At 64.5% G+C, this 13,020-nt stretch overlaps 2 protein-coding genes across 5 annotated transcripts; one reads left to right on the top strand and one right to left on the bottom strand.

Moving 5' to 3' along the window:
• Positions 1 to 2,826: 2,826 nt before the first annotated feature.
• Positions 2,827 to 6,806, bottom strand: CANT1 (calcium activated nucleotidase 1). 3 transcript variants are annotated; one of them, XM_015645666.3, is made up of 4 exons: positions 6,757 to 6,806; positions 4,629 to 5,268; positions 4,186 to 4,389; positions 2,827 to 3,763 (listed from the first exon to the last, which is right to left on the bottom strand). In XM_015645666.3, the coding sequence occupies exons 2-4, from the start codon at positions 5,245 to 5,247 to the stop codon at positions 3,393 to 3,395; spliced, it is 1,194 nt and encodes a 397-aa protein (XP_015501152.1). In that variant the 5' UTR covers positions 5,248 to 5,268; positions 6,757 to 6,806; the 3' UTR covers positions 2,827 to 3,392. The 3 variants fall into 3 exon arrangements, with proteins under 3 accessions (XP_015501152.1, XP_015501153.1, XP_033374650.1); XM_015645667.3 differs by lacking the exon at positions 6,757 to 6,806 and adding an exon at positions 6,654 to 6,721; XM_033518759.1 differs by lacking the exon at positions 6,757 to 6,806 and having other exon boundaries at positions 4,629 to 6,461.
• Positions 6,807 to 7,068: 262 nt separating this feature from the next.
• C1QTNF1 (C1q and TNF related 1) lies at positions 7,069 to 12,290 on the top strand. Of its 2 annotated transcripts, XM_015645677.3 has the most exons (5): positions 7,069 to 7,589; positions 9,883 to 10,018; positions 10,266 to 10,416; positions 10,533 to 10,675; positions 10,993 to 12,290. In XM_015645677.3, exons 3-5 carry the CDS (start codon positions 10,280 to 10,282, stop codon positions 11,541 to 11,543), a joined length of 831 nt encoding a protein of 276 aa, XP_015501163.1. In that variant the 5' UTR covers positions 7,069 to 7,589; positions 9,883 to 10,018; positions 10,266 to 10,279; the 3' UTR covers positions 11,544 to 12,290. The 2 variants fall into 2 exon arrangements, with proteins under 2 accessions (XP_015501163.1, XP_015501164.1); XM_015645678.3 differs by lacking the exon at positions 9,883 to 10,018.
• The last annotated feature ends 730 nt before the right edge of the window (positions 12,291 to 13,020 follow it).

Here is a 13,020-nt window from a genome sequence, read left to right on the forward strand (position 1 = left end):
CCCCCCGGCCCCACCGCTCCTGGAACCGCCGCCCCGGACCCCGCCCAGGGACCCGAAACCCCCGCTCCGCAGCTGCCCCCGCCCGCGCCAAGCAGAGCAGCGGATGGCCGGACAGGCAGCAAAATTCCTCCCCGCCTTCGGCCCCTCCAACCCAGCTTGTCCCGCGGCCGCGCTCCCTGCCTGCTTCCTGCTCCCACTGCGGCTCCCGTGCCACAACGACCTGCCCGAGGCCTCGGGCTTCCCCGCTAGGCAGCAGCTCCTGCCGTGGAGCACAGCTCCAAAAACCCACCTTGTCTCTATCCTGGATGCATGATGCAACCCCGGTGGGCAGCTCAGCCCCCGGCTGCTTTAGTTCATTCTTCTCAGCGGGGTGGTGAGAGAACTGGGAAGGGGAAAGTGAGAAAACTGCTGGCTGAGATAAAGACAGTTTTACAGGTGAAGCAAAAGCCACACACAAGCAAAGCAAAGCAAAGCAGGGAGTTTTTTCACCCCTCCCCGTGGCAGGCAGGTGCTCAGCCATCCCCAGGGCAGCTGGGCTCCAGCACGGGAAGGTGTCTTGAGAAGACAAACGCCATCACTCTGAACGGCCCCCTCCTTCCTCCTTCTTCCCCCAGCTCTATATGCCAAGTATGATTCCATACGGTGTGGAATATCCCTTGGGTCAGCTGTTCTGTGTCCCCTCCCGAGTCCTTGTATCCCCCCATTCAGTGGTGGGATGAAGAGCAGAATAGGCCTCAAGCTGTGCAAATGCTGCTCAGCAGTAATGAAAACATCCCTGTTATCAACGCTGTTCCCAGCACAAATCCAAAACAATGACCTACACCATCTAATATGGAAAACCCAGACTCTATCCCAGTCCAAATCCACACATTGTTGTTGCTGTGGAGGTGTCAGGATGCTGCTGCTGCCACTGTACCCATACTCTGTGCCTGGCTGGCTGCTGAGAGTGCTCCATCCTCGCAGCAGTGCCTTGTCCCAGCACAGTGGGCAGGGACACAGCTTTGGAGCACAGCTGGGCCAGGTGACATGGGCACGTGTTGGCAGGACAGCCACCACGGCCACCAAATATGCTCCTGAGCCAGCCTCTTGCCACAGCACTGCCGTGGGTACTCGCAGTAGAGGCAAGTAATAGAGGTGCTCGGTCTCCAGGATGGGAAGAAACAGCAGAACTGGGCAGCTGGACCTGGCCCAAACCCTGACTGAGCCTGCAGGGAACACGTGGGAGGTGACGGCACCAGCAGCGCTGGGATGCTGGATGACACCTGGGATGGGGCCCCAGGTCACCAACTCCTCTGTGGGCTCACGGGTCTCTGTGGGTCTGCAGAGGCTCCAGCAGCAGCAGAATTCAGCTGGTCTGGCTGCCCGAGGCATTGGTGCTGCTGCTCCGAGGGCAGCGCGGTGCTGAGGGCAGGGACCCAGCGATGTTCCAGCCCAGGGGACGAGAAGGGACCAGGTAGCAGGGACAGCCACTGGGACAGCCCTGGGGCCACAGCAGGTGCTGTGGAGCTGCCGGTGCCAGGCTGGAAGGGTGAGTGAGGCCGGGAGGGTGAATGAGGCCAGAGGGATTGCCAAGCAAAGTGCAAGTGATGGTTGAGTGGCCGTCATGGACTGTGGCCAGCTGGCGCCCAGTGTGGGCTGCAAATGCACCCTGGGTGCCCTGGGCTGGGTGCTGCACGATCCCGAGGCCACGTGCAGGGGCCAAAGCCAGGTCTGTCCATGGCACTGGGGACAGGTCCGTGTCTAGAGACAAGCGCATCCGCTCGCAGCCCAGCACTGGCCGAGTCATTGTCTGGGCTAAACGAAAACACATGTCTGGCCTCGTCTGCGTTCTGCATGGCTCACAGAGGTGCTGACAGTGTAAACAGAGATGGGGGGAGCAGCCTGGCTGGGTTCTTGGGAGGGCCCCATCCACTCTGCAGATCCTTCCACCCAACCACAGCCTGACTGCTGCACCAACAGGCTCTCTCCTTCCCCAGCATGGCTGCTCCCCACAGCAGAGCAGTGCCAGGCATGGCAGAGGGATACAGGGGGCACAAGGGCCCACCCAAAGCTTCAGCTCTCTGAAGGCCTACTTGCTGGCAGACCTGCCCTAGGGGCAGTGTTAAAGGGGACCAAACTGGGGACACCACAGAGCCAAACACTGGTCCTGGGGTGAGGATATGCTGCCCTATGACCTGGGGCAGGGCAAGCCTGAGCCATGTCAGTGTGGGCAGGCCAGGAGCCGCAGCCCCCTTGGTCAGAGGGGTCAGGAGAGCCCTGGGGCCAGCAGATGTCCCTTTGACACTTGTGGCTCCTGAAACCGCACAAGTTCCTCCTGGGGGCCACAGGCTGCGGCTGCAATTTCACAACATGCTGGCGAGTGTGGGGAGGGCTCCCTGCCCAAAGCCCCGGGCTGCTGCGAACGCTTCTCAGCTGCTGCTGGCTCTGGGAAGCAGAACTGGAGCTCCTGGCTTTGCTCCTGCACCGAGCACAGCAGCCTTGCACAGCATGGCTGCACTGCTGCCAGCTCCCAGCAGCTCCTGCCCAGGGCTCAGCTCTTCCCAGAGCTGACAGGTCTGGGGCTGGAGGCATTTCTGGGGCTGGAGCCATGTGCAGCCAGGGCTTGGAGAAGACACACAGCCAGCACACACACACACACAGCTCTGAGGATGTGCCCTAGCAATGGCACTGGGACGGGCCCACTTTACACCTGGCCACAGCTGGTGGCCCCATCACCCACACTTGCTCCCCCTGCCCCACAGGCACAGCCACTGTGCTGGAACCACAGTGGTGAGGGAACTGCTGCGTGCCCTGTGGTGACAGGAGCAGAGGGACACAGACACTGTCTCTTCCTGTGTGAGACTTTTCTCTGAAACAGAAAACCCGTCACCCCAGCCATCACCTCACCCAGCTGATGGGAAAAGGGAAGGAAGATCAGCTTCTGGAGAAAAAGCCTGATGAAATCCCCCAAGTCTGACCCGCTCTGGCTGCACATCCCCCTCCACCCAGGGAGCCCCACGGCACACAGGGCAGAGCTGTAGAGCTGGGGCTCAGCTACAAACCCAGAGTGGGGACGTCACCAGAGCCACCGACCCACCGCAGACAGTTCTGTCGCAATTCAGGGCTGGGCACTAAGGGCTGCACTGGGGCCTGCCAGCATTCCAGGACCTGGGCACTGTCCCAGGGCCGGGAACACCCTGTGGTGGCGGTCCCTTGCCACCAGGTGCCACTGCCGAAACACTTGCACCACACCTGCTGCAGCTCAGTCAACACTTTACAGGAGAGCCCAGGGCCAGGGACAGAGCTGGGAGCGCTGCCTGCCACCCCCCACGGCCCCCGGGCTAGGAGCAGGCTAGCAGGGCCTGCCCACATCCCTAGGCTGCCCGCACACCTCCACTCGGTCCAGATGTCTGTTAAATAAACTCAATGCCCTCGTACTTCACACTCCCAATCCTGGTCTCGGGCAGGAGGAAGCGCCCGTCCAGCGTGAAGGCCATGATGTAGCTGGAGATCTTGCCATTGTCCTCTTCTGATTTTAGCGCCACGATGATCTGGTCGTCTGTGTCCGGGATGAACTTGAAGGAGGAGAAGCCGTGGGTGGGAACCACCTCGCCCACACGCCCCACCGTCACATCCCCGAAGTCCTGGCTGGAGCTCAGCAGCAGGTTGGTGCCTCGCTGCTCGTCTGCCTTCTCGCTGTAGCGCTCGTGGCTGGCGCGGCGCGGCAGGAAGAACCAGCGCTGCAACGTGTCGCTCCAGGAGGCTGACTCGTGGATCAGATACCCTGCGGCAGGAAGTGGAGTGTGACCACACAGGCCACAGGGGCACCAGACACTCTGGGGCAGGACCCTTCCCCTTTGAAACACCCCACAGCCCTGCAGAGTCATCCCCTATGAACTTTTCTGCCTGCTCCTGCCTCGCTGCCTGGCAGCGCCTTCCAATTCCTCCTGGAGCCAGGCAGGGGCATCCAGCACACCCCACTCTGCCGGGGGGCCCAGCTGCCAGGCCCAATGCCAGCTGAGCCACCCTTCAGCTGCTCCTGGCACAGGCAGCAGGGGAAAATGACCAGGACAAGGGGAGATTTCTGGCCTCCAGAAGCCTTTAAATGTCACCCAGTGCCAGTATCCCCAGGGAGGGTGACTGCATGGCTCTGGAGCCATCAAGAATGTGGGATATAGGGTGGCAGGAGGTTGCCATGCTCCATACCTGGGGGCCGGATCCCCGCTGCAGCCCTCAGCGCATTGTAGTTTGTCACCCAGTTCTCATGGCTCACGTCACCCTTGTAGCCAATGACCTTCACCCACTGGGGGTTCTCGTTCACCACTTCCCCTGTTGTGGTGGTCCACTCCTTGCCCAGTCCTCCCACATACAGGTGCTCATCCTTCACTGCCAGCCACTCCGCCTTGAAGCCTACGGTGGAAGGAACAGCATGAGGGGGGCTCAGTCAGCACGTGGCCATCAGACTGTCCCACATACCCCAAACCCTACACCCCTGAGCCTGCTGCTGGGCAGTGTCCCCAGTGCAGTCAGATGGTCTCTTGGCAGGAACCGCCCTGTCTTGGCCAGGCTCAGAGGTCACAGGAAAGGTGCACCCCACCCCAGCAAGATGAAAAGAGCCTAGGGTTTCTCAGGGCAGGACGGGAGCTCACCTTTCCCCACAGTGCCGTCCCCATCTGGGAGGATCACCCAGGGCACCACCTTGTTGCCCTCGATCCGGTAGACCACCCCCGTCCGGTCGTCCACCGCATACAGCTTCCCGTTGAAAACCACCAGCTCGGAGAGCTCCATGCCCCGGCCCTTCTCAGCCAGGTGGGACTGCAGCATGCTCTCATCCTTGTCCCACTCCACCGTCACTCTGTCCCCACTGTCTGACAGTACCAGGTAGCCCTTCTTCAGGTAACTGAACCAGGTGTGCTCCTGGGAGCCCCGGGACTGTGTGTCCAGGTCCGCGATGACGCCGATGCGGTAGCGCACGCCCTCGGGGTTTCTCTGCGGTGGGGACAGCGGGTAGGTGTCATTGTAGCGGTCTCCTGCCTGCAGGCCGAGCTGCCAGGTGCGAGGGCTGGGGGGGCCATGCCGTGCTGGGGAGGAACGGTGCAGGCAGAAGAGCAACAGCACAAGCCCCAGGCAGGCTGAGGACAGCACGATGGCCCTCCAGCGCAGTCGGAAGCGGGGGTCAGCACCCTTGGTCATGGACGCGAGGACGGGCAGACCACCCACGCTGATCCGGAGGGGGCTCATAGACTCATGGCAGGGCGGGACTGGCATCAGAGAGGGGGCGAGGAGAACCTGGCGGGAAGAGGTGAGGGAGAAGGTCAAAGAGCTGGATTTGGTGCTGACTGAGCTCAGGGGACAGCAGAACACAGCCACAAGGGGCCCCATCCCCTCTCCTGCAGTAGAAGGTGCTCCCACCTCATGCAGGTAAGAGCCACCATGCCCTGGGGCTGTTTGCTGCTGAAACCACCCTCAGCCCCTCTCACCTGGCTCCCTCTGCGCCCCCTGACCAGGAGCCCCGGCGTGTTGGCCGGATTGCACGACCTGCCCAGCACCTCTGTCTGTCCCATGCTCACTGCAGCTCACGCAGCAAGCTGAGGCACCTGGCTCAAGGCGAGCCCAGTGTCACAGTGTCCTGGGGCACGTCCCCAGAGAGTCCTGGGAGGAAGTAGGTTCCCCTCGGATGGCAAGGATGACCCTTGCTGCCTCCAGAGTGGCTGGGCAGTCTGGCTCAACTCCCATGGCCCTGAGAACCGACCCCACTGATGAGCCGTGAGCTTGTCCCCAGGCCACACAGGGACACTGGCAGACACGTGGCAGCTCCGCCCCAGCAGGATGCAAACACCTGAGCAGGAAGCACAGTGCCCAAGGGACACACACCCTGACCTGCCCAGCCTCACAGACACGGGACCCCCTCATCCCCGCCCAGGTTCACATCGTGTCCTCCACACCTGAGCATCGTGAGCCCACCCTGGGCCGTGCCCACCCGCGTTGGCCCCTCGGTGCCACCTCCCTCCGTGCAGCACAGAGGACGTGGCAGCACCCCAGGCTCCCGCACACGGGCACTCCGGGCCCGGAGCAGCCACCACTGGACCCGTGCTCACCCCGTGCCATGCAGCCTGGGGCAGAGACCCCCATCCCGGGGCAAAGATCCCCAGCTGCCATCGCAGGGCCCATCCCGCAGGGTCTCAATGTGCCTTTCAGAGTGGCAAACAGAGGCGGCATTGAGCGCGGAGGGCCGGCCCCGGACAGGGGAGCTCCGGCACGGCACAGGCACGGAGCCCGCGGGTCGGGGGCACGGGAGCGCTCCTGTCCTGCCGGGATCCCGGAGCGTGGGCCTCGGCAGAGCCCCGCGGGCTCCTCTCGCTGCACTGACCCCCAGCGCGTTTGTAGCCCGCTCTGAGCACGGCCACGGGGAACCCTCAAAACGTCGGGGCACGGTCACGGGCATCCCTGGGCATGGACGCGGGGACCCCCCAACACCCCCGGACATGGACGCGTGACGCCCCTCCAAGGACACGGGGACTCCCCGCCTCCGCCGGGCGCGCCCCTGGGGACCCCCGCGCCCCTTCCCCGCCCGAGCTGATGGGCAACCGGGGCACCGCCCGGTCTGAGCGGGGCCCTCAGGCTCCCCGCGCCCCCGGGAACCTCCGCGCGGGGCACAGCCCCCAGAACCCCACCGCTGCCGCCGGGCAAGGTGCTCGAGGTCCGCGGTGCCCCCGTCCAGTGGGGACCCCCGCCCGCCGGCCCGGCCCGGAGCCCCCCGCCCGTGTCCCCGCTCACCGCGGCGCCGCCTCCCCCGCGCGCAGCCGCCGCCGCGCCCGGCAGCGGCCAGACCGCCCCGTCTGGCGCAGAAACTACAACTCCCAGGAGAAGCCGCGTGTCACCGCGCCCGCCCCGTCCCGCCCCTGCGCCGAGGGGGCTGCCGGGGGCTGTGGTCCGCGCTGAGCGGGGCCCACCGGAGCCGGGCGCCGCGCACGGGTGGCCGGAGCGCAGCGGCGGGGACAGTGCGGGGGCCGAGCCGGCTCTGCGGGGTGGGCACAGTCCGGCTGCCCGGCGGGCACGACCCCAGTGCTGCCCTGCTCCAGATCGCAACACATTCTGTCGTTGTCCTGGTTGCCCGCTATGTCCGGCCGCCACTCGGGGTGGGAGAGCGGGGTAGACGCAGCCCCACGCCTCGCGACCCGTGTGCGTGTCCGGCTGTCAAGGGCTGGAGCCCGGTGGGGCTGTGCTGGTGCTCTCGGGGCTGGGAAATGTCCTGCCGGCACGGGGCAGGGTCCTGCGCCGGGGCCAGCTGCACCCTCCGGGGTCCCGCAGCAGCTCGGGGGAGCCGCAGGCACGGGCCGCCTCCGCTCCGCTCCCGGTGCCAATGGCCGAGGCGGCCGGTCCCGGGAGCACACATGGTTAAGGCAGCCGCGGGCGCACATCTGGCGGGGGAGGGCTGCGAGCCTCGGCCCGCGCCTCGTTGCCTCCTGCGCTTCCAAAAAGTGTATTTCCGCCGGGGCCGAGCGAGGAGAGGCAGCTCCGGAGCGGGAGGCAGCGATCGGCCGTGGGCAGGCTCTGCGCTGGCCCTGGCGATGCTCTAGGGCAGCAAAGGGAGAAGCCGTGCCCCAGAGGTAGGTGGGGGGCAGCTCTGGGAGTCCTGCCGCTCCCTCCCGGAGCTGCAGCGCGCCGTGCTCCATCTGCGGGCGCTGCCCGGCACCGGGAGGCGGCTCCGCCTCGGCCAGCGCTCGCCCGGGTGTCCGGGCACTCGCCCAGCGGGGCGGGTCGGGCCCTGTGCCCCCCCAGCCGAGCGAGGCCCTTGGGCTGCCTGCGAAGGAGCAGTGCGGAGCACACGGCACAGCCCGACCCACCGCAGCTCTGGGAGAGCACACATCCCTCCCCAGCCCTGCCCCAGCTGCGTTCCCAAAAATCCCGTTGCCACGAACACATCAAGCTCAGGCTGGGCCACCTTTGGCACCTCTTTGCGAGTCACAGTGGCTGTTGAGGTCCCCGGCACATCTTGCTGGTGCTACAGAAGCTGGAGGGCTGCAACTACCCCATGCTCCTTCCCCACATCTGCCCCGTGCAGCCCCCACCCTGCTGCCTGCCGGGTCTGCCGTGATCCAGGGGGAAAAAAAGGGCTCTGCAACCGTTCCAGTGTCTGTAGCAGAACACGGGGGACCTGGCCCACCAGCACAACCCCAGGGGCACAGTGTTTCTGGCTGCTGTGGTGCAGGAAAGTTTGTATCCATCACCCTAAAAGGAGAGGGTGAGCTGGGAGTGCAAGTCCTGCTGCCTCCACACTGCCCGGAGCCCCTCATCCCTCCCCTAGAGTTTGTTCCGTTTCGTCCTAGTCTTCATCTCCATCTGGAATGTATTTTGGGATGTTTTGACTTGCAGTCCCAAGGCTTCTGCTGCCGCTGAGTTGAAATCTCTGACTGCTCCTGGAGCGCAGCCAAGGCTGATGGGAAAAGCCGCGTCCCTGGGCAGGGCTGTGTGTGCCTGGGCACCGGCGGGCACCTCCTGCCCAGCACACCTGCGGGGTGCAGGGGGGGCACGCTGGGGGCCCAGCGAGCCCCGGGTGCTGCTGTGTGCACCACGCACTCGTCTCTGTTCCCGACACCCTGGGAAGCGCTGCCTTCCACCATGGCAACTTCCTGGTGAAGGGTTTCTCCTGGTGGAGCGGTTCCCTGTGGCACTGCGCTTTCCCTAGGGCCAAGCCTGCTCCGGATGCCAGAGGAATGCCTGGTGTGGTGGTCCCAGAGCCGAGGGAAAGCCACAGGCTTCCCAAACCCCCGGCATGCTCCATGCCATGTTCAGTGCTGCGTGTCTGGCGCAGCTGGAGGCCAGGCAGGGTGAGCAGAGCCAGGGCCATGGCTCCCCTGGGTGATTTCTGCTCACAAGCCCCTGGCTGCCCCCCTCCACGCTTCTATCCATGGAACTGCTTCTCCCCTGCCTCCCTCCACACCTGGCAGCACTGAGACAACGGGGTGAGAGACCGAGAGACAGAGGCACCGGGAAGTGCATGAAGGGGCCAGGCCCTTGGCAGAGGGTTTGAGCAGCAGGAAAAGCCCTTTGGAGCCTTTCACAATCCCTCCGCCCCTTCCCAGCTCCAGTGACTCATAATCCAGGCATCCACCCCCGGCCTCAAACGCCCTCTGCGCCCGCTGTGGGAGCACGCGTGGTCCCTGGGACCCCACACCTGGGGACAATGGTAACAGCCACCGATCACTGATGGAGACCCTGGTGCCCACCAAAACAACAAGATTCTGTCCCCAAATCTGCCATGGCCAGGCTCAGCCACAGCACACGGGACAGGGCTGAGAGCGCCCTTTGCTCCTGGGGTGCCTCGGGGTCCCGGCGAGCCGGGCGGTGCCGCGGGAGGGGAGAACAGCAAGGGCCGCACCCATATCCCACCCTAGGGAGGCACCCGGCTGAGAGAGGAGCCTGGGTAGCAGCCATCCCCATCCCGGCTCGGCCCCTGCTGCCACGGGATGTCCAGCGCTGGGCAGTGCTACACCCCTGTTTGGCCAAGGCTGTCCTGGAGCCTCGGGGCCAAAGGGTGACGTGCCCGGCCCCACGTCTCCAGCAGATACGGTTTTGATAATAGAGGGAGGGGTCGCGAAGCGCCCAGGCTGGGCCACAGTGCCACCACCACTGCAAATATTAGTTTTGGCCCCATACAGGGTGTGGGCTCTCCCTGTGGCAGCCAGCTCCCAGATAGGGCTGCCAGCCCACATCCCTCTTTCTGGAGGAGTGGGTCTTGTCCCCTTGCAAACCCTTGGGCTGGCAGCCCCAGGGCACAGGAGCCCCTCGCAGCAGTGGGGGGCAGATGCCCTCTCTGGGCCCAACTGGGGTCCCACACACAGGCAGTGCTGCACCCTGACATTTGCCCCATGGCATCTGGAGCTGTCTGTAATTTTTCAGGAGCTGACATACTAAATTGCTGCTCTTGGGTGTCCATGGGAGGCAGCTGAAGCCAGGCTGAGCAGGAGCAGCAGCACTTGGTGCAGGACTTGGCCTGGTCAGAGGCTGCTGCTCTGCTCCACTCTCAGCTCCTGAGGTAATCACATCTGCTGTATGTGCCAGGGCTCAGGGGCTGCAAGGGTCCAGCCCTCATGCTGGTGAGCCCAGAGCCCCTAACTGCCCCAGTGTGGGTCTCCCCTGGTGCTCACTGGGGTGACGCTGTTCCACAGCTCAGCCAGAACCTGGGGGCTGTGCAGAGCACAGGTCCTGTCCCAGCTCGGGGCATGGTTGGGCTGGGAGTCTCCTCATTCCTGTCCTCCTCAGCTGTCCCTGCCACCTCACAGGGCACTGCCAAGGCATGGAGGGGCTGTGGGTGCATGGTGTCCTGCTGATCTTCCTGCTGCCCTGCCCTGTGGGGAGCCAGACCAGCTCCATCCCTGGCCAGCGATGGTGGACAGACCCCGATGAGGCCCCATCCCAGCACCAAGCTGCCAGGTGAGGGGACCCCAGGGCTTGGGTGCTCTGCTGTGGGGGCCAGGGCAGCCCTGGCACCCCAGAGGGCCCCCGCCCCCCCGTAGCTCCCTGTTGCGCTTTGCTTTCTGCCTTGCCAGGGCCACACAGGAGCAGAAGGCTGAGGATGCCCAGGAGGGGCTTCCCCCACAGCCCCGCTGTGTCCGCTGCTGCCCCCCACCCGAAAAGCGCTTCTACCCCCAGTACCAGCCCATGCCTCAGATCAACATGACCATCCTGAAAGGTGAGGGCTGGCAGGACCCCACGCTGTGCTGTCAGCATTGCCCCAGGTCCAGCGCTGAGCTGGGCTCTCAGTGCCAGCTCTTGGTGGTGCCCGTGGTCCTGTGCCCTGCACAGAGAGAGGGCAGGAGCCACACTGGGCTGTGAGCAGCCCCTGCTCCAGTGGCTTCTGGGCGGCAGCATCAGAGCCTGGGGAGGGGCAGGGGCAGGACTGGTGGCTTCCTGCTCCCTCCATCCATCTCTGGGGAAGGGGATTTCGGGGTGCTGGGTTCAGCTCTGGCCCCTGTCTGACAGCCCAACTGTCCCTCCTGCTCTGCCCAGGAGAGAAGGGGGACCGCGGTGAGCGTGGCATGCAGGGCAAGTTTGGCAAGACAGGGGTGGCCGGCAGCAGGGGCCATGCAGGGCCCAAGGGACAGAAGGGCAGCATGGGCGCCCCTGGGGAGCGCTGCAAGAGCCACTACGCCGCCTTCTCTGTGGGCCGCAAGAAACCCCTGCACAGTAACGACTACTACCAGACCCTCATCTTCGACACGGAGTTTGTCAACCTCTACGACCACTTCAACATGTTCACGGGCAAGTTTTACTGCTACATCCCCGGGATCTACTACTTCAGCCTCAATGTGCACACCTGGAACCAGAAGGAGACGTACCTGCACATCATGCGCAACGGGGCGGAGGTGGTGATCCTCTACGCCCAGGTGAGCGACCGCAGCATCATGCAGAGCCAGAGCGTCATGCTGGAGCTGAAGGAGCAGGATGAGGTCTGGGTGCGGCTCTACAAGGGTGAGCGTGAGAACGCCATCTTCAGCGATGAGTACGACACTTACATCACTTTCAGCGGCCACCTCATCAAGTACAGTGGGGACCCCTGAGCACCAGGCCCCTGCACTCCTCCTGTGCCAGGCCAGGTGGCCAAGGGGCCCCTGTCCCTCTCATCCCAGGAGTGCCACCCCCATTATGCTGTTAGTCACCCTAGTGCCACTACCCTCAGCAGCTGCACCAGTGTGTGAATTCCCTCACTCCAGCGCCTCAAGGCTAGCTAGACACAACTGGAAGAGTTGGAGCAATTTTAATCCCCTGCCACTTTAGTGACCAGGAAGCAGCTGCTCACCTGGGGTGGGCAGGGAGCTCACCCCCTCTCCCACACCAGAGCCAGGTTTGCCAGGCACAGCCTGAGCTGGCCGCAGTGGAGCAGTGTGCGAGGCAGGAGCAGACACTTGCACCGTGTTCCTCCTCGTGCCAGCCCGTGCTCCCCGGCTGGAGCGGGCAGAAGGTGCTCAACACCATCCAGAAAGGCATAAACCACTAAGGGCCCTCTTTCCTTCCACGGTGCAGGTGTTGCAGTGCAGGGCTGGGTACCCCTGTGGGGAGGGAATTGCGTCAGTTCCCTCTGCAGATTCCGTCACTGCTCGCCGCAGCCTCTGCTCAGGAAGGGCTCTCTCCCCACCAGCAGCCCTGGGCGGGGGGGCCTTTGGCCTCAGCCACTTCCTCTTCCGTCAGGTTATGTGCTGGCCAGGCTGCATGTTTGTGTAGATGCAGCCGTAGCATGGGCCAGCATGCTGACCTCTCCATTCAGCTCATGCCACATTAAACACCTCACATTTCCAGCCTTGCTCACACCCTCGGTGTCCTCTTGCTTTGTGTGTGGGGAGACTCTGAGGGACTTGGGGCAGGGTTCTGCTCTGGGGGTGCAGGGGCTCCCCGAGGGCTGGCATAGTGCTGCTGAGCTGGGGGTGGAGAGGGAAGAGCAAAGCGTCCCTGGAGAGCTGAGAGAGCTGTACCAGGCACTGTGTGGGCCAGCTGTGCCCCAAGGGCCGGGAGCAGTGCGGTGACAGAACTGTCAGCCTGGAACAGGACAGGCTGGGAAGGGTGGCAGGGTTGTCAGCAGTCCAGGTTTTCCAGCACATCTGCGGAGAGGAGATAGGTCTGAGATGAGGCTGGGTATCAGCATCTGTTTTGGTGTGTCCATGGCTGGGCTGAGCAGGGCTGCAGCTGGAAACCAGCACCCCAAGCACAGGAGGGAGGGGAACGGGCTGGGGGGACTCAGGATGACCCTAAATAGAGCCCTGTCCGCACATGCGGGGCGTGGGTGGATGGTGGGGGCCAAGTGAGGCAGGTCAGGCCGCTCACTGCTGTGCCTGTGGGCTGGGGGCATCAGCCCAGGGCCAGTCCCGAGGCACGGGCAAAGCTCCTTGGCCGCCCTGGCCCCCGGGGGCTCCATCCCAGACTGCACACACAGCTCGCATCCCGGCACACACATTGCCGTCCCGGGACACGCGTTCTACCGCGGGACGCACGGTCCATCGCGGGGGCACGGCGAGGGCGGCCCGGGGGCGGAGCGGGCCCGGC

This window comes from Parus major, chromosome 18 (genome assembly GCF_001522545.3).
Source record: "Parus major isolate Abel chromosome 18, Parus_major1.1, whole genome shotgun sequence".
Taxonomy (NCBI): Eukaryota; Metazoa; Chordata; class Aves; order Passeriformes; family Paridae; genus Parus; species Parus major.

What these genes read in the sequence shown, in the direction of transcription:
- C1QTNF1 (XM_015645677.3), top strand. Translation starts at nt 10,280, where the DNA reads ATGGAGGGGCTGTGGGTGCATGGTGTCCTGCTGATCTTCCTGCTGCCC. An exon ending in TCCCAGCACCAAGCTGCCAG is followed by an intron (nt 10,417 to 10,532) that starts GTGAGGGGACCC and finishes CTGCCTTGCCAG; the next exon opens with GGCCACACAGGAGCAGAAGG. An exon ending in CAACATGACCATCCTGAAAG is followed by an intron (nt 10,676 to 10,992) that starts GTGAGGGCTGGC and finishes TGCTCTGCCCAG; the next exon opens with GAGAGAAGGGGGACCGCGGT.
- CANT1 (XM_033518759.1), bottom strand. Translation starts at nt 5,361, where the DNA reads ATGGGGCCCCTTGTGGCTGTGTTCTGCTGTCCCCTGAGCTCAGTCAGC. An exon ending in GGACGGCACTGTGGGGAAAG is followed by an intron (nt 4,390 to 4,628) that starts GTGAGCTCCCGT and finishes CTTCCACCGTAG; the next exon opens with GCTTCAAGGCGGAGTGGCTG. An exon ending in AGCGGGGATCCGGCCCCCAG is followed by an intron (nt 3,764 to 4,185) that starts GTATGGAGCATG and finishes TTCCTGCCGCAG; the next exon opens with GGTATCTGATCCACGAGTCA.